Consider the following 24,599-nt stretch of genomic DNA (forward strand, 5'->3'; position numbering starts at 1 on the left):
CCGCCCGATCGGCCAGCAATCAAGACATTGTCTCAACTGCCGCCTCTTGGGTCTCTCCTCAGCTTCTTCATCCTTTCTAGTTTCCTGTTTTCTCCTCCTCTCTAGTCCGCTTTCGGTTGGCCTCCGGTGGGGGAGGGCCCAAAACCATTGACAATAGGCACAACTCAGCCTTCATGTCTGACCTGCCGTACCTTGGTTGTCTCAAGCCCAAAATAGTCTTGCCCATAGCCAGTAGGCTGTCCCTTCCGAAGCTCCGAGGTTCGTTCCGTCGTATGATTAGACCAATCCTCGCCGCGGCATGGCTGCCAAGTCGACTGCCCCTCGTGGAGTGTGGCTAGAGCCTCGGCCGGTGGCATCGTTGCCACTCAACTCCAGACTCTTTGCTTGGGATCGATCAGGGTCTCCGGGGAATCGAGCTGGAAGTCCCTGGGGAGTCAAGACGCCATCCTAACCTGCGCGATTATTGCCCACAATCGCATGAATTTCCAACCAACCAAGTAAGTCCTCCGAGGGAGCACTTGTTCACCATGATTTGACATGCCATTGACATCACTTCTTGCCACAGCGCACGCCGGTGTGGCCTCGTTCCCTTCATTTCCCCGAGTGAGACCTGTTGAGACCTGGTCTTGCAGGACGGAAAATGATACCCACCTTCCTAATTAAACCTCGTCCCCGAGATGTGGGGACGGGCAGATCTACGCCGTACGAAATGCGAGGTGCCTCTCTTTCGATCATGCTGCCAAACTGGAGGTTTTGCCATGGGGCAATATGCTTCTCCCGAGGTGGCCAGAAATGAATGTGCCTGCCGGTTCTTCGTAGAAGCAGGCAGAAGAGATACGGTGGCCAGAGAAAGTCCAACGCCCGAACTGGGCTGACTTTGACGTTTCTCGGACACCTCATGCCACGTCGGCTTTTGGCGAAAAGACCGACCATTACATGTCGGGGCGAATGCGATGTCCCCGATTGCTTGAAGCTTGAGCAACACCATGACTGAGAGAGCGGGGGACGGGAGAAATCGACACATCGTAGTACCATGACAGCGTTGACAAGTCATACTCCGGAGTAACAGCTACCGCTTTATCCAATCATGAAGGCAGACACGCCTCGTGCCAGACAGGTCCACGTTCCCGTGAGGTCTCCAATCCGATCATAGTGTACCGATATGATCGTCCCATTGCGTAGTTTGCTTTCCCTTCTCTCGATTGCTTACACGTACGCGCCATTTGAGATGCATCGAAAACCAAGTCCTTCTACTAGCATGACATGGCGGTCCCCAAATTAATCAATGGATTGACAGCCATTGGAAGACACAATCGAGGTTCTGACGATCCCAATTAACTACCCGTCATCTTTGGCCATTTGATGGCCTTGCAATTGAAGCTCAATTATTGTTGGGGAGGCATCTACTCCGCCAAAAACTTGATTTCATGGTACCAGTAATTATCAATGAGTAGTATGTAGCTGTGCTAGGAGTATTTAGTATCAAGTGGCTCATGTGAGCTTTTATAGAGAGATTGTGTTGTCAATTCAGATTACTCGAAGCGGTTGATCCAACGATATCACAGCGGGCGTGCGGATATATATATTGCTGCCAATTGAAAACTAGTAGAGCCACAAGCCATACATGGTAGCCTCTGAGACTCCATCATTTCGTTCTTCCCTGTGTACCAGCTCATCGTGCCATATTTGTATGCCAAATTCCAGGCAGACAGGGTGCGAGGGATTTCGTCTTGAAGCCGGCGAAATTGGTGGCCTGAGGCTCCAAGGCAGCCAGGCGGTCGGCCGCTGATGGCATCCATCGCGTCTTCTGCTTCGCGTCTCTCTTCTCGCGCATCTCCCTTTCAATGGTCTTCCATCTCGCCCCCTTACAGCCACTTCCAGATCCAGTCACGATGGCATCCGCACTGTCCTCTATCCGATTAACAACGGATATTCCCTGCGAATGAAACCATCTCGAACCGATCATGTCACCGGAAAACCGCCGCAACGATCAAAGCCGACCGGAAATGTGACGAACAATGCCCGCGTCCCCTCTGATGTCGAATATTTTGTCGCGACCACCACCTGCGAGCAGTGTTGAACACGTATAGTGTGATATAATCAACAAATTTTGGATGTTTGCCCCACCGGAAGAGAGTCGCGGATCTATCACGTTAAGCAGCTGCAAGTGGACAGGGGCGATACAGTATGACTGACCGTGTATACCTACTGAGTTGACTACGCCCACCGACCGGTCATTCGACTGGTATCCGCGAAAACTATGCAGGTCTTTGTACGCCAGATCGCGAACCTGCAGACGCCTCAGCCCTTGATCATCCGACCACAGCGGCGACGTTGGCAATCTTTTTGGCATAAATGAAGAGGGCCTGGTGTCGATTTATCATCTGCGATAAGGCATCAGAACCCCGTACAATCGCGGATTCATGGGCTGGAAGAGGGTCCTGGACCCAATCAGTGCGCGTCCTTATTGATAAATCGAAACAGAGGGCAGTCAGGAGTGGAAGTCTATGGATCGGGCCCGTGGGCTGAGAATGGTCAATTTCTTTGCTTGAATTACCCCGGCCGATGTTTGGTGATTTGCGCTTGCGTCAGGCGATCGGTGTGACTTTCACGGGGATGAACCATTTTGCTTCAGTGTGTGTCATCATGTTGTCGCTGGCACCGCAGTCGTGCCTGGCATGAGTGAGACGCTATTGTTTGCATCTATCAACATATTGCTCCGGGCGCTTAGGGATATGGATGACTTCTTCCGGTGTTATCCAATCTGGCCTATTGGTAAGTTTTCATCTTTTGTATTCCCCCCTATTTCTACGGCTGACGACCGACAGTTAGAATTCTACCGAGGAAGACGAGAATCGTTGGGGCATGTCAGCTGTGGTTGATCAACAAGCAGGAAACCTCTCGTCAACATGGTGGCCTTCTGAGAAGAGATCTGGATTGGACCCTCCTGTTGTACCCGATACGGCGACAGCCCGCATACCGACAGCATTACTTCACCAAGAGAAATAGGTTGCTTCTCCAGCGGTAAGCTTGCGTCGTCTCCCAGAGACTGGAACACACTAAAATATCGAGCTGAAATAGGCTTTTCTTAGACAAGCTGTCATTCATCATGATTCCAGGAGAGACGATAGAAAGCCAGTGATGCTGGCCAACTTGCGCGCTTCCTTGTGCATCAGCCAACATGCATCTCACGGCCCTTGTGCCGCAGCACAGTCGCGTTGCCCCACGGGTAAGGAATTCCAATCTTAACCAAATCGCGCTATGTATTTCAATTTCTTGCCTGCCTGGTTTCTTCTTCTTCTTCTTCTTCTTCTTCTTCTTCTTCTTCTTGCCGCTGCCTCTTAAAGAGCATCCACGAACTGTCTGCAATGGCCTGTGAGAATCCGACAGCGGATCCGCCGTGCGACTTAGTTCTCCTATGTTTCCCGGGGTTTAGACGCATTTTGTAACCCAAAAGACCCAATTGCGTTCCTATCATGAGTAGATGAAGAGACTCTACACGACTGCGCTCTCACGGAAACTTGATGGATGGAGAGCATGCCGCCTGTATCCGTCGCGCTGGCATGCTAAATTTCGAGGATCTTTATCACGTCCTCGGCAATCGCGTAGAAGAACGCAAAAGAGTCCCAGAACTGTATGGGGTTTCCGTCGGCGACATTGGGAACGCTCACCTGTTATTGACGCACCAGCTAGAAGACAAATGGACACTAAAGTTATATGAAGCGTTGAGCTCTTTATCGGCGAATCACCCGCAGGACCAACCCCTACTAGTCGAAATCATCTTGCAGGGTGAGCGTGGTACTGCTTTTTGTATGGAGACTCAGGCTTAGTCAATCCTGACTTTTCCATGCTGCTCGTCTCGTTCTATTTCCTGTTCAGTGATGTTTCTCGACCGGAAAATCGCCATTGATGTTGCTGCGGATCCCCAGATGTTCACTGATGAGTTTGCTCTCGAAATTAATTACGATCCTGCTGTACGAAAGACCTGATTGTTTATTTCGGTCGAGGATGAGCCGCGGGCAATCTAATGTCGCAGTTTGATGATACTATCATATTGTTTTTTCGATGTCTCTAAGTCAGAAGAAAGTTTTCTGGTAAAAGGGCACAGAGAAGACGAAAGACCAAGGATTCGACTGTTTGTGCTTCCGCCAGTGCCTCCAGATTGAACAGCTCTCAAATAGACATACCCCAACGGCTAGAAAATATTTTGCGGGATTGCCAGATGGCCTCACCTCGAAAGCGAAAGCGTCGCCAAAGATTGCCTTGAAACTCAGTGTCAAACTTTGCCTGACGTTTCGGTGGACACCGCAATCTCGGAGACATTCATTTTCTGGACCAAGTCCCGGCAGATATCCAGACGTAATTAGAGCAGAATACCTCTTTTGAAGCGTGATATGGCAATCGCGTCACATTGTGCAGCGAGACACTGCTCAACGGGAACCCTGTGGAACCCGCATAGGCTGCGTGATTGACGAGAGTTGCAGACTTGGAAGTATCAGCAATAATCAATATGCTGCGGATGTCCGGCGGTAAATGCTAAGGCGATAGTTCTACCAGCTCTGAATCTCGGCCGTCATAGTACCGCTATTTCAGACACGCGTCGAACCTGGAGATGCTCTGGTAACAATGATGCAGTCCGTCCTATTGGCTGCTGGCTCATGCGTTGAAAACCACAAGTTGATGGCACATACGAGAGGAAGCCGAGACGACTTGCGGCGATTGAAGATGTATACCGTGCCACAGCACATGCCGTTCACCAGGAGGAGAATGTGATGCTGCATGTTGGGCTGATATAGAGCTGCAATATCTAGCCCTGATATGTCCCGCTGTAGAGTCACTCGTTGCTGGAAACCTGGGCGACGCGCTTTAAACTCAACAATGATTATTTTTCCATGCTCTTCATGAGCCCTTGCCAATGACTGCGCCATGTGTTATCTCGATCGGAATTGTGAAACCGACTAGACCGATGATGATGGGCATTTTGCGGCTGGTGTGTTCGGAGTGCGAAGCGAAGACCAAAAGAGCTAAGCCGAATATTTGAACAGAGGTCTTCATACTCGATCGAGGGTTATGTTTCCAGGCGGAACAATGCAAAGAGGCTGGTGGTCAATATTGCCATTTCGCAGAGAAGTGATCCCCTAAAACATCGTTCTCGAGATGACTCCCTAAACTGGATTGCAAGTCGAGTTGGGATTCATTCACCGAAAGGTCTAGCTAATCGTTTGATTATCCTGATCAGTGGCTTTATCAATCGTTCGTCGGCAACATGCACGATGTACAGTATGTTTCTGCGGCCAAATTGACCTGTTTGCTCGGGCGCTGAATCTGAGGCCGACTATATAAGCCCGACCACTCGAGTCCAAAGAGACAGATAAGACGATGAAGGTAGAAGAGGAAAAGCATTGTGGCTTCTAATTTATCATAAGCATGGTTTCAAAAGTAGAGGCAGCTGGCAACGAATGGCACTCTCACGGCGAAAATCATTCATACGTTACGCACAGAACCAAACCTCAAGTGGACACGAGCGTTTTGGTCCAAGTAACCATGGTGCATGGTCCAATGTGTTTAGAAACAAGCACCGGAATGGAGCGCCTGCGTTCCGTTGCCTGATTCCAGTGCTCTTACATGCTCGAGGAATAAGCTGACCGCGGACATTTGACATACGCAGACGGTTGATTTGACTTTGATGAAGCCATGATTGAACCTTAAACAACACAAAAATTGTCGCACGTCGCCTATCAAGTCAATGACAGCCACCTAGCGCCAATCTAAATGGGTTGTTATCTCTCCTTCTACGGTTCTTGAGACCTACCGCTGGGCGGTTAGGTTGACCGCTATGCCTGTCTTCGTACTCGAGGGGTCTTCCTGGATGCTCGCCCATTAAGGGGGTTTGCCTCGGTCATTACGTTTAGCCTGCACTACCGGTGAATTAGCCGCATTGATAGCCAAAGCCGATCCCCTTCGGCCAGGAGAGGCAAGCAGAGCCGCCGCTACGAGAACGTCGGTGTGCCCGTGCGGGTCATCTCCAGCCGCAGGCAATATATGACACAGAAATTGCAGGATGCCATGTTGTACGGGACACACTGCCAGCCCGTCCTCGGTCTACTTCGTGAGCTCGTACTCGTGGTGATTTGGTCTGCTTGTTGTGGAATCCGAATATGACCGTTTCCATGCCATCATCAAAGCGTCCCCCCTATATCCACCTCGGTCCACCGGTTGACCCCTCCAAGGGGATTTCTGGGATTTTTGGGAAGGAGGAAAAGGAGATCATGGCGAAACCTCGGCCGACAAGACCCACAGTCCTGCTTCAAGCGGCAAGAGAGGCCTCCGATCCTCCTGTTCGCGTCCTTGACATCGCCATCCTCCACGTGGAATCACCCGCAACTTCCTCCATGATTTGCAGGCACACCGTGATGTGCATGGTCAGTGTGCTTGCTATGCAATCCTTCCGTTGGATTGATTCATTGCAATGCAGTCGACATAGAATCCAACTCTGACGGTGGAGATGCTGGCCAGAAATGCGGACCCACAGAGGGCCCGTCCGGTTATATCCCTCAATTTACCTTTGAAGTTTCTGTTGGCAGTTGAAGTCCAACCCCAGTTTAACTAAACCACCTTTTTCTCCTTTTTTTCAGACGCCCGGAGGTCGCCCGAGTCGGTGTTCGTTCGGAATCCCGATCCGACGTAGCCGAGTAGGGTCTTTTCCGGAGTATTTGGTATGCATTAGTTGTGAGTCGTGCGGTGCTATCGTACATGGAGATTTGACAAACAAATTATTGTAGTTGAGCCATAAATATTATCGAGGATACCATAGATCTCATCAAGATAGAAAATAAATACATAGTACGGAGTGTGAGGGAATAATTAGGCATAGCTAGAGGCCCGACAAGGGAAATCCTTCTATTGCTTCTCGATCCATTTCTGGATCACACCGGCCACCTCGTCGCTGTTTTTCTCGAGGAAGACCATGTGGCCGTTGCCGTGGATACCGAGCTCACCCAGCTGCATGTGCTCCGCAGAGACGCCGGCCTGCTTCAGGAACTTGACCGTGCACCAGTCGTAGGGCGCGTGATAGGAGGACTCGGTCGTCACCACGACAACGGGGACCTTCTGCAGGTTGACCAGCTGGCGAGGCGCCGGGTGGTCGGCCTGCAGCACGCACTCGTCGCGCGCGGTCGAGTTGCTGGGCAGCTTCTTGAGCGCGAAGTCGGTCTTGGGATCGGTGACGGCGGGCGAGTAGGTCAGGGGAATGTCCGACAGACCGTAGGCCAGTGACGAGGCATTCGCCGTGGCGCCGTTGAAGGGCGGGCCGGAGGGCTCCAGGGAGACGATGGCGTGCACCTGCTTGGGACGCACTTCGGTCAGGATCCAAGGCATGATGCCGCCCTGCGAGTGCGACAGCAAGATGACGGGGCAGCCGATGAGGTCCAACAGCGCCGCACCCGCCCGCTGCACGGTAATCTGCTGGCCCACGGCCTCGCCGAAGAAGTCGACGGTGGAGGCGTAGTAGGTGTCGAAGATCTTGTCACCCATGACGCCGGTGCCGGGCCACTGGGTGTGCAGCGCCGCCTGAGGCCATTGCATGTACTTCTTCGGGGCCGTGAACAGCTGCTGCAGCTTCTCGGCGCTGTAGGTCTTCATGGTGCCGTTGCCAGGGACGTGAGGGCTGCGACCCCGGAAGGTCTGGTCGAGCAGGTAGCACTCGTAGCCCTGCTCCAGGAAGTACGAGGCCCATCCGCGGCCTCCGTCGGGCTTGTTCAGCCAGTTCTAGGGCCGGGTCAGCATCGCGCGGTAATTAGGGTTAAGCTTCGGGTTTTCTGTATGACGTACGGTGCCTGTCTGCGCCTGTCCGTGGATGAAGACGATGGGATGCGGCTTGGAAGCACCCCCCTCTGGGATGAGCTTCTCCACGTACATCTGGTCCGCGAACAAGTGATCGCCGTCGGCATTCTTCACGTACTGGCCACCCACATAGAGGTACTCGCGCTGGTAGGCCACTTCGGAGGAAGTCGAGTTGTGGGCGACGGCGGTGCGTGCCAGACTTGCCAGGGCGATCAGCCCGGTCAGAACGCCTCGGGACCACATTTTGGGCTGCAGGGAACAAATTGGCCGGAGGAGGAGGATCGAAGTAAAAAAGGCGTAGATTGAACAGGGATCAGAGAAGCGCGAGAAGCAGCAGAAGGTTCTCAAAAAGCAGAGCCGGCCAGTCCGATCGCAACAGCCGGGTGGAACCACGCGAGAAGCGCATCTCCACTGCACAGCCGATCCTCATTTCCCACGGTCAAGCATCCACTGCATTCCACGGCGCCGGAGTCCACCCGAAAGTCTGGTGCGCCGCCGTCAGCGAATGGAGGTCGCATCATCGATCGAGCAGTTGGGGGCCTGGAAAAAACCTAAAAGGTTAAAAGCATCCGACCCCAAAGACGAAACTTAGTTGGCCTTGGGTCAATTTGTGCCCATCTCCGAGGCTGTTTCTACCAGCGTCTCCTTGCCTCCGTGGAGTGCCTTTTATTATCCGCGCCGTCCGCTTTTCCTGGACCCCCCAGATGGCTGACCTGGTCCCTGCTCGTTCATCATGGCGAACACGACGCTGGTGCTGCTGTGGCTTTTCACCTGGCTGACGGTCGCCCTGATCGCCACGCGCCTGCTGCTGCGCAAGGTGCGCCGCAAGCCTTTCGTCCTCGGCGACTATCTGTCCTTCGCCGCCATTCTCTGTGCGTTAATCCGCCTGGCCCTAGTCCATGTCATCCTCATCTGGGGCACGAACAACATGCCGCCGGAGATGCGCGACTCCCGCCACTTCACGGGCCACGAGATCCACCAGCGTGAGATCGGCAGCAAGTTCACCCTGTGCAACCGGGTCTTTTACAACTCCTAGTATGGATCCCCTGTCGTTTCGAGCCGGGTAGAGCGCGGTCGATGGAGAACGCACGGAGCGGAGGAGCTGACTCGTGTTATAGTCTCTGGATCCAGAAGATTGTCCTGCTGGATACCTACCGACACTTGATTCGAAACCTGTCGTGGGAACGACCGACGCTGCTGGCGTACCTGGCGATCTTCGCAGGGACGTATATCACCGTCCAGGTGGTGACTTTCACTGAATGCGATCCGTTCGACCACTACTGGCAGGTATTGCCTGACCCAGGTATGCATCAGAGATCCTTGGAGTTGCCATGGTAGAACGAAACGATGACTGACGCACTGCAACAGGCACCTGCTCCCAGGCTCAACTGCAACTGATCGTGCTGGGGGTCCTCAATATCATCACGGATGTCATGCTGATTGCACTGCCCATCCCTGTCCTGGTCATGGTCAAGCGGTCGTTGGCCGAGTATGTCTTGTCTTCTCGCTCTCGTGTCCGTTGACCATCCACTGACTGTGTGCACTATAGGAAGCTGCAGCTTGCCGCCCTCTTTGCCATCGGTCTCTTTATCGTGATCATCACGATCATCCGATTACCGCAGAACGCCGAGCACTCGACGGTGCAGGTCAACCGCACGACCTGGGCGAACGTCGAGCTGTTCGCCGCCTCCATCGTGTCCAACGCCCCCGTCCTGTACGGCTTCTATCGCGGCGGGCGCGAGAACTCGCGCTCGAGAGCCACCAACACCGGCACGGGGCCGCACTCGTCGCGCGATCGGGCTCTGGCCTCGCAGGACCAGCCCTGGGAAATGCACAAGGTCAACCATCCGCGACGGACGTCGGCGCTGGGGTCTAAGCTGGCGGCGCGCCCGGCGCATGTGTATACGGAAATCCACGGCGAGAGTAGCGTCAGCGTGGAAGCCCGAAAATCCTGAAGAAGGCCTCTCGTTGGAGGCAAAATAAAAATAGACCGTAATAATTGAGATAATACATGGCGACCTAATGATGAAGAGCAATTTCCCTGCATATCGGACTCCGTAGGATTTGGCGTCTTCCGCTCCATTTGAAGCACGGAAACCGACGTGAGCCAAGGATGGAGAGAGCAGCCTGAAGACCCCTTTTCAAGTCGGAACGAGCGCCATCTGCCTATCAAACCCTCTGGCGTCGCAGTTCCTGACGAATTGGCTGGCTTGGCCTGGCTTGGCGCCTCGGGCCTCCCACGGGCTTCCGCGATGGATGTCGATCTGGAGATCGGCGAGTGGGATGCAACCACGGCATGGCTCTGGATGTTCTCGCAACTAACACTGTGAACGAGGGACATGCGAGCACAGCACCGTGAACAGAGTGCTCTTGGGAATCAACAGGACGAAAGGAATAGGACGTTTCAAAAGACGCCGCCCTCCAGCAGGATTTGGTGGGCAAAAGAACCCCGGACGGCACCAAAATCCTCGATGCAGCCGATCGCTAACCGGGCTCAGCTGCTGTCACACAGCCTTGTGCTGCAAGGATATCCGAAATTCAACGGGGATTCCCGCTCGATGCAACCTGGGGGGTTGTCGCCTGCCATCGTGGCTATAAATTGACCGGGGGTTTCCCCAAAGGATGCACTCTCCCTGGCTGTGTACCACCCTCCATCCTTCTTCCTATCCCAGTTTCAGTCTTCACCATGCGGTTCCCCCTCTATGCCACGGCGCTGGCAGCTACTGCCTCGGCTCTCGTCATTGGTGAGCGAGCCTCGTCCGAGGATCGCTACATCCTCGAATTGGCGCCCGGCGTCACCAAGGAGGTCACCGAGGCCGAGAAATGGGCTCTCAAGGCTGTGAGTATCAGGATCTCCTAGCAGGGGAAGTGAAAGGTGTTTGCTCACGTCATTTCTTCTTCTGCAGGAGGGCAAGCAATTCTTCGACATCACGGACGAAGTGAGCAGCATCAAGACCGCCAACGTCGCCGGCACCGAGGACTCGCAGCAACAACTGGCCGTCACCTATCCCAGCAGCGCGCAGTACAAGGAGACGGTGAATAAGCTGATCCCCGAGTTGAACAAGGCCAACTTCCAGACGGTCCTGAAGCCCTTCTCGGAGTTCCACAACCGCTACTACAAAAGCAACTACGGCAAGCAGTCTTCGGAATGGCTGCAGGCCCAGATCCAGTCGGTCGTGGATGCCAGCGGGGCCAAGGGCGTTACTGTCAAGCCCTTTAGCCACTCCTGGACGCAGTCAAGCATCATTGCCACCATCCCCGGCAAGAGCAGCAAGACCGTCGTCCTCGGCGCCCATCAGGACTCGATCAACCAGGCGTCCCCTTCCACGGGTCGAGCCCCCGGTGCCGGTATGTCGGACAGACGTCGTTCTCCGCCGATCGCATTATAGCTAACATTGATTGCCTCTTCAGATGACGACGGCTCCGGAGTGGTGACCATCCTCGAGACGCTGCGGGTTCTCCTGAAGGATCCCAAGGTAGCGGCGGGCGAAGCGCCCAACACGATTGAGTTCCACTTCTACTCGGCCGAAGAGGGCGGACTCCTGGGCAGCCAGGCGATTTTCCGACAGTACTCGTCGCAGAACAAGCAGGTGGTGGCGATGCTGCAGCAGGACATGACGGGATACACGGAGGGCACGACGAAGGCCGGCAAGCCCGAGGCCATCGGCGTCCTGACCGACTACGTCGATGCCGGACTGACCAAGTTCCTGAAGACGATCATCGACACGGTGGGTTATCATCCAATTCGGATATTTTGAGGACATGCGGACTGACCGGACTTGCTTTCCCTAGTACACGACCATCTCGTGGGTGGAGTCGAAGTGCGGATACGCCTGCTCGGACCACGCCTCGGCCAACCGCTATGGCTACCCCAGCTCGTTCGCCTTCGAGTCGGAGTTTGGAGACGACAGCCCTTACATCCACACGGCCCAGGACACGATCAGCACGGTCAACTTCGACCACGTGCTGCAGCACGCCCGTCTGTCTTTGGGCTTTGCTTACGAGCTTGCCTTTGCCTCGCTGTGAGGACCGAGTAGGAACCGGGATTGACGCCACGAAGGATGAAGCAATGGCTTTGAGGACTTAGTGACATGCATTAAAAGAGATTTTCTTGTTGACAGCAGATTCAAATCCTGTAGGGACTTCGTAGGTTTGTAGGAACCGACGCTACCCTGTGGTCGACCGGGGATTTCCACGCCGTATGAACGAAGGCCAGTCCAGCGTCCAGTTGGGAGTTGACGGCGATAATATGTTGATCATAGGGTATATTTTCGATGAATACGATGGCAAGGCCCCGTAGTCGAGATATACTCAGGTGTTGTGCAGCATTGTGTCGTGCTGCGTAGCAAGAGGTGGTTCCTCCATACACCACTGGGCAAGGAGGGGTAGATGCAGGGCAGTCCTTGGCAGATTTGGACCTCGCGCCCTGGGATCGTCCACTGAGAGCAGCAGTGGAATCATCTCAGCTGACTTGGCGCATGGGAGAGAGAGAAAGGAGGAACATTTCTAGTGGAAGAAGGAAAGTCACGAAACGCCACGCGGATCTGATAAGGGAAGGCGTCCCCCACTGCCGGTGGGGGCCGATTGATAACAGACGATTATTATGATTATTATGATTATTATGGATTTAGTCCGTTAACTTATTATACCGCCAGGATTCCTCCGTCCTCCGTCCTCTTCGACCGGTCGCTGCCTCTCCTCCTCCCCCTCTCTTCCCCCACTCAACCCGCCATGCTGAATCCCTCTCAGTCCGACCGTGCGCCTTTCAAGGTCCTGGTCGTAGGAGGCTCCTACGCTGGACTGGCTGCCACGCTCAACCTGTTCGATCTCTGCCAGGGTCGTCGCTGTCGGTTCTCGCTGGATCCGGCCGACGAGGGTCCTCCACGGAAAGTGCCCGTGCAGATCACCGTTGTGGATGAGCGAGATGGGTACTGTATGCGCGTCCACTAATCAGATTCCTTATCGATCTTGGGATGCCATAGTTGACCGCTTGTGTGCTAGACCATTTGATCGGGGTGCCGCTGGCCATCGCCTCCCAGGACTACGCGCATGCAATCTGGCAGACATTCGACGACATCCCCGCCCTGCAGGCCCCGGAAATCAAGCGCATCCAGGGACGAGTCGTCCATGTCGATTGTCAGGCGAAATCGGCGCGTATTGAAGGCATCGCCAAAGGGAGGCCAGTGACGGAGGAACGATACGACTATCTGATCGCCTGTTCTGGCCTGCGCAGGGACTGGCCCAGCGCTCCCAAGTCTCTGACGCGACAGGACTACCTGGCCGAGGCAAGTCGATGGGTCGAGGACGTTAAGAAGGCGTCTCAGGGGGTTGTTGTTATCGGCGGAGGTATGTGTCCGGCTGTCTGGATCCTCGCGTGTCTTCACTGACAGTGGATGCAGGCGCCGTGGGAGTCGAGATCGCGGCCGAGATCAAAATGATGCAGCCCCAAGTCAAGGTGACCCTCATTCACTCACGCGCCCAATTGCTGTCCTCCGAGTCTCTGCCGGACGAGTTTAGCACTAAGACGCTGAAGCTTCTGCGGTCGGATGTCGACGTCATCTTGGGTGTGAGAGTACAGGCGACGACTGCCAACGAGGGCGACTCGTCGGGGTACACGCTGACGCTCTCGGATGGCCGACAGCTGCAGGCGAGTCATGTCATCAACGCCGTGTCACGCTTCTCGCCAACGACGTCTTACCTTCCAGACGCCGCCTGCGACGAAGAGGGCTACGTGCACATCACGCCGCAACTCAATCTCTCCGGCGACGTTCCCAACGCAGGGGACCATTACGCGGCGGGCGATCTCGTGCGCTGGTCGGGAATCAAGCGCGGAGGAGCTGCCATGCATCAGGGCCATTATGCGGCCGTGAACATCCACCAGAAAATGTACGCGCAGCTATACGGGTCTGAGACGGATCCTCTCCAGCTGGCAGAGGTGCCACCCATGATGGCTCTGGCATTGGGGAAGCAGGCGGTGGGATACTTCCCAACGACTGGGCTTTCGGAAGGCCCCGAAGTGCTTAAAACTTTCTTTGGTGATGATTTGGGATACATGAGTAGGTTCTTTCGCTTGTTCCTGCAAGGTAGATGATCTGAACTGACTTATTTCGCAGTATGCTGGAACTGGATGCGCTTGGGGGAAGCGCCACCTGCCGAGGTGAGAATTGAATCAAAGACTGGTGCAGCTTAGAAGCACACAGTATAAATTATCGGGAGATTTTACCATCTATTGTATCTATTGTATACATATAGAGTCCGGGGAATCCATGATTACAAGCAGTTGACCATGAGACATGAGTCGGGGACACACGAAGACTGGCAATGTCCGTACAGACGAGCTATCCTGAGTCTAAAAGGATAGCTTGTATCCCAATAACTTCCTGTAGTCTGGCAGCCTGGGTGGTATCAACGCCGATGTCAGAGCCCCGATCTTCCGCGGAAGAATCAGTGCAGCAGCCGAAATGAGGAAAACAACGCGGACACGAGCGCCACCAGCTCGAATGCACCGGCGATGTCAGCGGTGGCGTCCAGTCGGACTTCGCCAATTGCCTCATCCCCAGCAGCCTTTCCAGACCCCGCACAGATTCCCCGCTGGCCAGATGCCCGGGGAGACGAGTATAAAAAGCCCCTCGAAGACTTGTGGCTCCTGCGCATGCCGTGGTGGACCGAACTACTCGGCTTGATTCTAAGTTTATCGGCCAGTAATACGAATAACCAGTGATTTCCAAGATGCGGACCCTCTTGCAGCCCGACCTCACTTCTACCTGCCTGGAACTGGTCGATCGACCGGTTCCAGTCGCCAACCCTGACGCTGGCGAACACCTCATTCGCGTGCATTGCACGGCGCCCTGTGCCGGCGAGCTCTTCTGGCCGTCGATCGTCTCGGTGCCCGACAAGGAACCCGTGCCCTGCGACGACGTGGCCGGCATCGTGGTGACCGCGCCGCCCGACTCGTCCTTCCGACCGGGAGACGAGGTGTACGCGCGCAGCACCTATTTCCGCCCCGGCTGTGCGCGCGACTACACCGTCATCGTGACGGACGAGCTGGCGCGCCGGCCGCGCAATCTCGGCTGGGTCGAATCGGCCGCCACGCCGCTGTCCGCCGAGACGGCCTGGCAGGCGCTGTTCGAGCAGTCGGGCATCGGCGGCATCGACAGCGACGCCTGGAAGGGGAAGCGGATTCTGGTGACGGCGGCGTCGGGCGGCGTGGGCACTTGGTTGCTGCAGCTGGGACGCCTCGTGGGCGCGCAGGTCATCGGCACCTGCGGACCGACGAACGTGGACCTGGTCAAGGATCTCGGGGCCGTCGAGGTCCTGAACTATCGCGCCGAGTCCCTGAAGGCGTGGGGCCAGAAGGACGAGAACAAGGTCGACCTGGTCATCGATTGCATCGGGGGCAAGTCACTCGAGGACGCCTGGTGGTGCGTCCGAGACGGCGGCGTCCTCATCAGCATCTATCAGGCCCCGGATCAATTGCGACCGGCGGAGGTCCCGGCCCAGAACGTGCAAGAGATCTTTTTCATCATGAAGCCGCGTCGGTCGGATCTGGAGGAAATCACCAAACTGGTGGAGGCGGGCAAGTGTCGCCCCTTGGTCGACAGCGTCTGGCCGTTGGAGCAGTTCCAGGCGGCCTTCGACCGCGTGGGAAGTGGCCACGCGCGAGGCAAAGTGGTGCTGGATCTACGGCTGAATGTGCCCCAGGAGTGACGGCATGGCATGTGGAAATGGAACTGCTCAAATAGTCTAGAACTCTTACGCCGACATAGTAATAACACTGGGTGTACCCCACAACTCTCCCCGGAGAAAGCTTAACTAGGTCGTACATCCCTATGGAACGCCTCGATAAGCCGTGTTGTTGTTGTTCAGCATCTCCATGTCCTCCGTGTTTTCCCACTGCTTCGGCTGGCGGCTGGAGACGATCTTGCTGGGGTGATAAAGGTTGAAGATAATGGCACAGAGGAACATCAGTGCGGCGTCAAAGACGTACAAGTAGGCTTCGGTTCCCTGCAAGAAGCCGTCACTGCCCTGGACATACTCGGCAACTCGATAGACCGAGCGCACCATGATGAGCACGCTGACGAGGTACAGCACTTTCATGTATTTCGTCCATGGGACCTGCGTGGCCACCATCTGGTGCATCGGGGTGGCCAACATGCGCCGGTGGAAAACGATGGACACGACGATGAAGAACCCGAAGAACACGATCTGCACGAACAGACCGACGACGATCATGTTTTCGCCGAGATCTTTCTTTTCTTTGCTATCTGCCTTGGCCAGCAAGCCTCCTCCTGCGCAAATGTTAGCGGTCCGCTTGTTGCACGTCAGCTTCGGGTTTTCATACCTCCGCTCTGGATAAAGAAGGATAGAACGTCGCCGGTCACGAAGATCTTGGTCAGCCACGACGGCCGGATGAGAGAGACGGAGCCGGCGTTCAGCATGCGAATGATGCGGCCAAGGATCATGTACACCGAGGCAGCGAACAGGGCCGGAGCCAGCAGCAGCATCAGACTCTGTCCGATGTAGGGCTTCATCGTCCAGTCGGGAGTCTCGGTGGAACTGATGAATCGGCACAAATATCCCAGGGCCTCGACTATATCCATGCGGTCGAGATTAACGGATTGGTCACTTGCTTTGCATTCGGAGAAACGTACAGATACCGCCGATGATGAACGGAATGAAATACCACGTTCTGGATCGGAACATCTGCCACAGATGAACCACCGTCGTCAGGCCAAAGACGGCAGCGAAAGCCACGGCGGCGGCGCCGGACGGATCGTAGTGGTAGAACTTGTAGCCCATGGTCGCTTGCGGAATCCAGTGGGTATAGAATCGCTTCAAATGAGAATTTATGGGACGACAAGGCTGGCGAAACAAATGACGAGCAAATCAACCGTTAACGAGAGTAAGAAAGAAAATCACGGCAAATGAGCGACTGGGTTCGGACAATTCTGGCTTCTGGCCGGATGGTTGCCCCGGAGTGGACATGATGGCCGTGGTATATAACAGAGAACACGGCGGATCAAAACGGCAGCCTAGATGGGCTCACGTTGTCTCGACCGTTTTGCGAGTATCAGATTCCGTCGGTGAACTTCCAAGAATAAATCGAAAGACCCCGAAGAAGAAAGTCGAAAAGCTTCGGGAGCGACGATCCGTCCCGAAAAGGCATGGAATACGAAGTACGACGGCGCCGGAACGACGCCGATAGCGTCGTTCTTCACCCCCGAAATCTCTATCGATACGTATACGAGACCACTTTGACAGGGCCGGTTCAAAGTTAGAATTCAAGGATTCCGGGGGGATTCCGTCCACGTGCAACCATGGTTCCGGCCCTGAATTCGAGATCGAACAGGGGCTGGTCGAGAGTCGAGATGTCGAGATGTCGAGATGAAGGGTCTTTAGGGCGTCGCAGGTCACGTGGGCCGACGAGTCGCTCGTCGACGACTGCCTCGTATACCAACCAGCACCGACCGAGTTCTCCGTATCGATTACCCAGTTCATCCTGCAACTCCCTGCCATCCAGATCCCACCGATCTTATCGAGGATCCCAAAATTGGCCAATGACCCACCAAGGCCGCCAGGCATCCACCCGCACTAGACCCGATCGGGGGCGGCGTACGAGAACGAGTGTCGCTGCGGTCGAGATTTGCCCCCAAATGCCTCGCGTTTGGCACCGTCCCTGAGCATCTAAACATGGCGACAGTGGGTTCGATCGGTTTTTCACCATGCCCCAGCCCCTCGAAAAAGGGATTTATATCTCCAGGGTCCCGCTTGGAAAGTGGCATCTTTCTCTACTCTGCGATACATCCATCCAACACTGCGGCACGCTTGACATCTCCTACGCCATTCAGTGCCTCCTCTCACCAGCTTGCCTGCCATGGAAAATTTCACATTCTACTACTATAAGCCCTCGGCGCCGGCTGCGGCCATCTTTGTCGTTCTCTTTGGCCTCAGCACGCTTCTACACTTCTATCAACTCATTCGCACGCGAACCTGGTTCATGATTCCCTTTTTCATCGGCGGCATTCGTACGGCATCCTTCCCCGAGCTGTACAAGAGAATCGGACACTAACGAGCTTCTGATATAGTCGAAACCATCGGATACGTCGGTCGTTTGCTATCCTCAATAGAGTCTCCCGATTTCACCAAAGGTCCCTATGTTATGCAGAGCGCCTTGATCCTGATCGCCCCCGCCTTCCTCGCGGCCAGTATCTACATGACCCTGGGTCGAATCATCGAGATGCTACAGGCGGAGAAATACTCCGTCATCAAGCTGCGATGGCTGACCAAGATCTTCGTCGCCGGTGACGTGCTTTCCTTCCTGATGCAGGCATCCGGTATGTCCCCACCGTCTGGTCACATCCAGTCCACAGACCCACGAGCTAACTATGACAAGGTGCCGGTATCATGGTGAAGGACTCGACAGACCCCACGACGGGTGAACGAATCATCATCGGTGGTCTCTTTGTGCAGATCATCATGTTCTCCCTCTTCGTCATCACCGCCATTGTCTTCGAGATCCGAATGGCTCGCGGCCACCTAAATGCCTCGCCCGAGGCCTCGCGCATCTGGCGCGGACACATGATTGCCCTTTACGTGACCAGCGCTTTCATTCTGGTCCGGTCCATCATCCGAGTCGTCGAGTACCTCGATGGCTACGACGGGTATCTGATGCGCCACGAGGTGTTCATCTACGTCTTCGATGCGCTCCTGATGTTTCTCGCCATGTGTGCCCTGAACGTGGTCCATCCCAGCCATGTTAATGCCTTGCTGGGCCGGGGCGACCAATATATCGAAAAGGTCGTCATGACTCGCAAGTCCGTTGGCGGCCCGCCGGTGGAGATGCATACCGCCATGGATGTCTAAACTGTTAACGGCCCTAAATCTTGACGTTCTTATGACATATGCTACTGGTAGATTGGCAATGGTGTGTAATATGATTTGATTCTTTCCGGAGTGAGATAGGGCTGGCGTTTTGGGAGACTATATTCTATGATTACTAGCAGTTATTTTCAAAAGTTCTGTTCGACCAAGCATCTTCGAAGATCCCACGTATCGTAGCAAGTTAAATCTGCAAATTCACACCTTGGCATATCCACAACGCCAAAAGAAAGTCCGTGGTGTTCAGCGTGCTGTTGTCATTATTTGCTGATTGGGTAATCACATTGCGAACTACACAAGCTCAGCTTGGTATGGTTGGGGCAGTCCTCTAGGAAGCCACGCGGCAGTGACTCGAATCTGTGAATAAAGCTGTTTGTTGGTGCCTAAATCACACCCTCCTGAATGATCTTCAATGCCTCCTGGAATTGGGCCCAAGCAACCGACCAGCTTTACTGCGTCCTACTCCGGAGTAGTCTTCTGTCACCGACAGGGCGCACCCCATGGATCTCCACCTTTTCCAGCCGTTGAATGGCTGAAACGACCTGTGGGGGCCAGTGGATCCTTGAACCCCTAGCCGGATGATTGAATGTGATGCACACTAAACTAAACGCAGTAACTGGTCAACTACTGTGCAATACGGAGTACTTAGTTATCAAGTACTGAGTGTTCTCATTTATGGTCGACATTGCACATGTGAAAAATGTTTCCACCGAAAGTATTATTGATCAGGTGGCAGAAAAATACGGGTGTTTGAGAGCCTGCCAGCATTAGCATGCCTTTCGTTCTTCCAATGCAGAGGATGATCAGGACGTACCTCGATGGCAGATATGCGCTGGCTACTTTCGTAACACACCAGTTGACTCACAAGGTCACGGCCTTTAGAAGAAGCCCCTTTGAGAATGCTGTCCCATGGCTGGGCTGGATATTTGTAAAACTGTACTTTGTCCCAGTCTGGAAGCTTTTGAGTCTCCTGCACCATGTGTCAGCATAACCCGGATCGAACGACATTGGTGCCGCCAGTTCATGACGTACCGGCCAAGTATCTTGGTCTGGCGTGCCGAGAGTTGTAAATATAGACTGAATGAGGGAGAGGTCGCTACCCAGGGGCCCAGAGTCAAACAACTGCTTGTGCCCGACAGAGATTGCTTCTGCAACGACACATCCGGCTGCCCAGAGATCCAGGGCAGCCCCATAGCTCTTGAAGCCGAACAATATCTCCGGGGGCCGGTAGCAGGTGGTCCCTACATCCGTGATCTTTTTATCAGCCGGCTCGGACCGTGGTCCTTCTTGCCAGGCAATTCCAAAATCGGCAAGGTACGCCGGGCCGTCGGGAGAATCCATTAGAATATTGGACGGCTTTATGTCACGGTGTACGATCCCTAGTTCATGTACGTGGGCTAACGCACTGAACATGTCTCGCAGATGGGACCTCGTTTGGCTCGCCGTGACCAGATTCCGACGGAGCAGCTGTTCGAAGTCATATTTCACAAACGGGAAAACTAGGACGAGTCTCCCTCCCTCGAGTTTCAAGGTCTCTATCAAGGGGATTATGTAAACACTGGCAGCCTTCCGTAGAAGCTCAACCTCACGCTGCGCGTCGTGGGGGGCCGTCAAGAGGTGAGGGATGGTTACTTTGACGGCAACCAGGGTGCCATCCTCGCGTCTGGATTTATATATGGTGGAATGAAGCCCGTCGAAGTGGTGCATGCAGGAGCGATACGGGCCGATAGGCTCACCTGCGGTCCACGATCCTTCTTCGGGTTCAATGGACACTTGGTCGGGGCTACTAATTCGGGGAGCTACTGACCCGAGGGACTCGGCAGCATCAATGGCCTGCTGGCAGAGCCGGTCGTATTCGGCCTACGCATTACGTCGTAAGAATGTGGGCCTGTGGGCAGAGAAATCTAGCTACGCACCTTGGAGGTGGCGCGGTCATAGGCCTCGCTCTCAACTTTCTTGGCCTGGGACTGAGCCTCCGCGAAGGCAGCCGATGACGACACATGCTGATAGGCACTGGTCCTGTACAAGACCATAAGGACGGGAAAGCCATATGCGTGGGAGAAATCTCGTCCGATGCGTGCATGGCAGCAGGGGCGGTACAATCGGGAGGTACTTACAGAGATTGGATGGCTGTCAGCCGATCGGTGAAGCCCAACGCCTTTTTCCAGTCCATGGTTTTGAGGTAGAAGGCAGAGAAGGTAAGAAGAGTAGAAGAGTAGAAGAGTAGAAGAGTAGAAGAGTAGAAGAGTAGAAGAATGTCCGAGAGAGAGAGAGAGAGAACATGTGACACCGGGACTCGGCGAAAGGTCGTTCCGGGTGCAACGGGCAATCGTCATCAGCCATTCGACGCCTCCTCCACCTTCTTCCGTCTCGACTTCACCTTCTCTGCCTGCCGTCGCGTGCAATCGCTCGTTTCTCTGCCGACAGATCCTGTCGCTCTGTCATCCAATCTCTCTCCTTGCTCGACCTGCTTATTATGCGCCCCCCTAGCCCTTCTTTCCGCAGCTGTGACCTATGAGTATTGAGCAATGGACCTCTCACGGCAGGAGTATCCAGCCTTGCTGGTAGGCCCCCGACCCAATTGACCCCCCTGCCCAGCTCCACCCTCGGCCTCGATCGGTCACGCCATTGGCTTGCCAATTCCATCGGCTCGTTCTCTGAACTGCTATCTAACAATTGTTGTCGTCTTCTCGTCACCAGGCCTCTTTGCAGCCCGGCCAAGCTACAAGCGTGTTGAACGATCGCATTCGCGTCATCAACCGAGTCAATACGGATATCGCGGATTGGCTTCAGGTACGACTTCCGACCGTCCTCCGCCCTCTTCTAGCATCTCGCGATCTAATTGCAGCGTTTGTGACAGGAGCGTCGTCGGGTCGAAGAGGCGTATGCCCAAGGCTTACGGAAGCTTGCGACGAGACCACAGCTGGACAATGGCGCCGCACTAGGGTAAGTCTGGGTCGGTCCAGCGAGGACCGGGCTTAGAGACATCAGGTCACTAACGGTAGTGCAATTGCGTCGATCAGGATCTTCCAGATACCATGGCAACGGATCATCAATGCCGCCGAAATCGTGGCTTCTTCGCACGAGGTCTTTGCGCAGAAGATCGAAGATGACGTGGAACGTCCTCTGAAGGAATTCAACACGAAGAACCGGGAACTGGCTTCGATGCCGGGCATCCAGAGTGATATTGCAGGGCTTGCGAAGAACCTGGAAACTTCCCAGAAGAAGGTGGACAAAGCAAGGGAAAAGGGCCCGAAAGGCGCGGATAAACTGGCAGGCGCTATTGCTGCGGCCGAAGAGGTGCGCCAGCAGTGGGATTCGAGGGCACCTTTCGTGTTCGAGCAGCTTCAAGCGGCCGACGAAAGCCGACTGAATCATCTACGAGACGTTCTAACTCAGCTCGAGACCCACGAAACCGACCAGGTTGAGCGTTGTCGTCAGGCGGCCGAAAGCTGTTTGAATGTGCTTTTGAACGTCGAAACCGCAGATGAGATCAAGACTTTCGCTGCAAAGATGAATGGTGGGCGCCCGGTTGTTCCGCGAGAGCAGGCTGTCTCGCCTCCTCCGACCGCTTCGGCCGCTCCTCTGCCGCCTCCGCCGCGCATTCCGGACGATGCGGCCAGTCAACGCTCCGAGTCGGTTGCTGCCCCTGCACCGGCCAGGGCTCCTACTGGTAAGTGGCTCGGTGCCTACCGATTCAGTGGCCCCTTCTCCATCGCGGCGTCGTGCTAACTCGTTGGGCACTGCCAGCCCCCGAGCCTCGCCATAACACGCCCCTTGGCGGCCTCAAGCGTCTAGGAACCGTCATGAACCGACGAAAGAGCATGGTGCAACCGTCCGGAGGCCCTTTCTTTTCGGAGAAAAAGCACCGGAGCCCCTTCGCTTCTTTCATGAGAAGTGATTCTGCTCGTGACACGCAGATTCCCGAGTCACCGCCATCGACCGCAGATCGCCCGGGCACTGCCTTGACTACGCAGGAAAGCCCGCAGGAAACGCGTGAAACGGTCCGCAACGCCAGCGAGCCCAGTGATCGTGACGGTGCCGGCGCAGGCCCCTCCAGCCCTGAGCCTCAGTCGGCGCCTGGAACCGCAAACGGGACTACATCTCCGGACATTACTGCAGACACAGGGCTGGCGACTGCGACCTCTAACGAGGTAAGTTCTTAACGGACACATATCGAGCATGGGAGACTAATGTCAAGAAGCAACCGCGAGTAGACTCGGAAGGATTCACTGAGCGACCGCAGACCATTGATGAGATCACCAGAGCTCAGAGAGAAGCGATGGGGTATTTGAGTTCCCAGGATCCCAACCATGGCACAAAGACTGACTATGTCTGCAGTATGGAGGAATCGGGAATGAACCTCACTATTCGAGACCAGCCGATATTCGAAGATGAGGACCAAGCGAAGCAAGCCATGGATGATATGGCTAGCCAGTTAAGAATGGTGAGTATTCCTTTTGGAAGCGACCTCTTCTTTGCTGTACTGACATGCTCGGCAGCGCGCCCAACAAAGCGGCGGCATCAGGCGAAATGTCGGCACTTTGCGCGGTCGGCGCGATGTGCGAAACACCGTCTTCATCCCCAATCCTCCCCCGAGCAACGAACTCCCAATTGCTCCATCGGCGGCAGACGGACCGACTCCAACATCGCCCTCATTGCCATCGAGACACGCCCTTTCCCCCAGTAATGCTACTGATGAACATACTCTCTCCGATACAACCTCTGTTCGCTCGGGGCATACGTTGCACAGCACTCCTGGCCCGGTGGCACACCCGGAACTACACGAGCCTGGCCTGAACGCCTCCATCATCGAAACTGTGAACGCGTGGTTCTCTGACGGTGCGGTTACCAAGTCTTTCGTTGTTGGAGAGCTTGCATTGGCATACAATCCGGCCCCGGATGTTTCGTCGGACCATAGCCGGGTTCGCCTGGACAACTTCCAAGTGCTGGAAAAAGTGGCCGCGAACCCCCATTTTGTGAGCGAAGACAAGGACAAAGATCAGTCCGAGGAGAAGCGCGGCCAGTACACCATCTCTCTCTCCAGCATCGCTCGGTCCGCCCCGTCGGTGGCCTTCAAATACCAGCTCCACATTGATCCCTCGGACACTTCCGCCTACTGCCCGGTCGTCTTCAAACCGGCCTGGAACATGGAAGAACACCAAGCCAGCGTGATTGTGTTCTACTCGATCAACCCGTCTTTCGCGGCATCGATGCAGACCGAATCCGTGGTGCTCAAAAACTTGGTTCTAACGGTGAATCTCGATACCACCCCGGAGGAAGGTCGCGAAGTCGTCCATGCAACCAATGCTGTCATGTACCCCAACACGGGAGCATCCTTCCGTCGCAAGCATTCCGCGGTAACCTGGAAGATGACTGAACTCGAAGTTAAACCCAACTCCGATGGCAAGTTCCTGGTTCGGTTCTCAACGGCGAACAGTTGGCCGCGCAAGGGCAAGATCGAGGCCAAGTTTGAGATCCACTCGACCCATGCCGGGTCGCGTTTGGGAATTAGCGCTGCCTCTCAGATGCCGGAGGTCGCGCCGGATCCCTTTGCAGACGAGGATTCTAGCGCACCGGCTGCCGATACTGAGTCCTTGTGGAATGAGGTGCCAACGGTCCGCAAGCTGGTCGGAGGCAAGTATGTGTCGTCTTAGACTGCATGCCTCTTCTTGAAACCGGGTTTGGAGCACCAACTGCTTCTCAGATCACTAATGCAATCTAACTACTCACGAAACCAATCCACTCCCAATGCCCACGGAGCCATTGATTGCAACATATGGTGCAAGGTCACTAACCAGCTGTTGCCTTCTTTTCTCTCTTGGAATATTCTGTTAGTTATTCCAACGAAGTGACTCGGCGATCCATAGCCAACGTTA

General features: G+C 54.9%; 9 protein-coding genes across 9 annotated transcripts; 6 read left to right on the plus strand and 3 right to left on the minus strand.

The window, feature by feature from the left end:
* Positions 1-6,900: 6,900 nt before the first annotated feature.
* On the minus strand, positions 6,901-8,085 carry P170DRAFT_369002 (alpha/beta hydrolase; the record flags this gene model as incomplete). The annotated part of the gene is made up of 2 exons (XM_024844888.1): positions 6,901-7,767; positions 7,831-8,085. The coding sequence occupies 2 exons, from the start codon at positions 8,083-8,085 to the stop codon at positions 6,901-6,903; spliced, it is 1,122 nt and encodes a 373-aa protein (XP_024698768.1).
* A 490-nt stretch (positions 8,086-8,575) lies between these two features.
* Positions 8,576-9,797, plus strand: P170DRAFT_417546 (uncharacterized protein; the record flags this gene model as incomplete). The annotated part of the gene is made up of 4 exons (XM_024847174.1): positions 8,576-8,825; positions 8,945-9,145; positions 9,211-9,331; positions 9,392-9,797. 4 exons carry the CDS (start codon positions 8,576-8,578, stop codon positions 9,795-9,797), a joined length of 978 nt encoding a protein of 325 aa, XP_024698769.1.
* A 548-nt stretch (positions 9,798-10,345) lies between these two features.
* On the plus strand, positions 10,346-11,949 carry P170DRAFT_440934 (M28 family metallopeptidase). Its single transcript, XM_024850193.1, has 4 exons — positions 10,346-10,681; positions 10,749-11,190; positions 11,254-11,570; positions 11,635-11,949. Exons 1-4 carry the CDS (start codon positions 10,529-10,531, stop codon positions 11,866-11,868), a joined length of 1,146 nt encoding a protein of 381 aa, XP_024698770.1. The 5' UTR covers positions 10,346-10,528; the 3' UTR covers positions 11,869-11,949.
* Positions 11,950-12,533: 584 nt separating this feature from the next.
* P170DRAFT_417551 (FAD/NAD(P)-binding domain-containing protein) lies at positions 12,534-14,127 on the plus strand. Its single transcript, XM_024847175.1, has 4 exons — positions 12,534-12,775; positions 12,844-13,188; positions 13,242-13,898; positions 13,956-14,127. Exons 1-4 carry the CDS (start codon positions 12,574-12,576, stop codon positions 14,030-14,032), a joined length of 1,281 nt encoding a protein of 426 aa, XP_024698771.1. The 5' UTR covers positions 12,534-12,573; the 3' UTR covers positions 14,033-14,127.
* Positions 14,128-14,503: 376 nt separating this feature from the next.
* Positions 14,504-15,940, plus strand: P170DRAFT_440936 (NADP-dependent oxidoreductase). The gene has a single exon (XM_024850194.1). The coding sequence runs from the start codon at positions 14,572-14,574 to the stop codon at positions 15,547-15,549; it is 978 nt and encodes a 325-aa protein (XP_024698772.1). The 5' UTR covers positions 14,504-14,571; the 3' UTR covers positions 15,550-15,940.
* Positions 15,610-16,733, minus strand: P170DRAFT_53636 (RTA1 domain-containing protein). Its single transcript, XM_024855255.1, has 3 exons — positions 16,494-16,733; positions 16,184-16,432; positions 15,610-16,130 (listed from the first exon to the last, which is right to left on the minus strand). Exons 1-3 carry the CDS (start codon positions 16,639-16,641, stop codon positions 15,670-15,672), a joined length of 858 nt encoding a protein of 285 aa, XP_024698773.1. The 5' UTR covers positions 16,642-16,733; the 3' UTR covers positions 15,610-15,669.
* Positions 16,734-17,577: 844 nt separating this feature from the next.
* Positions 17,578-18,919, plus strand: P170DRAFT_53657 (RTA1 domain-containing protein). The gene is made up of 3 exons (XM_024855256.1): positions 17,578-17,867; positions 17,928-18,176; positions 18,236-18,919. Exons 1-3 carry the CDS (start codon positions 17,717-17,719, stop codon positions 18,703-18,705), a joined length of 870 nt encoding a protein of 289 aa, XP_024698774.1. The 5' UTR covers positions 17,578-17,716; the 3' UTR covers positions 18,706-18,919.
* Positions 18,920-19,445: 526 nt separating this feature from the next.
* P170DRAFT_480446 (putative cell division protein kinase (Ctk1)) lies at positions 19,446-20,893 on the minus strand (the record flags this gene model as incomplete). Its single annotated transcript, XM_024853778.1, has 5 exons — positions 19,446-19,478; positions 19,535-19,690; positions 19,753-20,580; positions 20,637-20,739; positions 20,838-20,893. 5 exons carry the CDS (start codon positions 20,891-20,893, stop codon positions 19,446-19,448), a joined length of 1,176 nt encoding a protein of 391 aa, XP_024698775.1.
* Positions 20,894-21,248: 355 nt separating this feature from the next.
* Positions 21,249-24,377, plus strand: P170DRAFT_369680 (uncharacterized protein; the record flags this gene model as incomplete). Its single annotated transcript, XM_024844920.1, has 8 exons — positions 21,249-21,284; positions 21,421-21,513; positions 21,581-21,666; positions 21,744-22,393; positions 22,471-22,874; positions 22,925-23,007; positions 23,062-23,167; positions 23,223-24,377. 8 exons carry the CDS (start codon positions 21,249-21,251, stop codon positions 24,375-24,377), a joined length of 2,613 nt encoding a protein of 870 aa, XP_024698776.1.
* Between the last annotated feature and the right edge of the window lie 222 nt (positions 24,378-24,599).

The sequence above is a fragment of the Aspergillus steynii genome (genome assembly GCF_002849105.1).
Source record: "Aspergillus steynii IBT 23096 chromosome Unknown P170scaffold_10, whole genome shotgun sequence".
Lineage (NCBI taxonomy): Eukaryota > Fungi > Ascomycota > Eurotiomycetes > Eurotiales > Aspergillaceae > Aspergillus > Aspergillus steynii.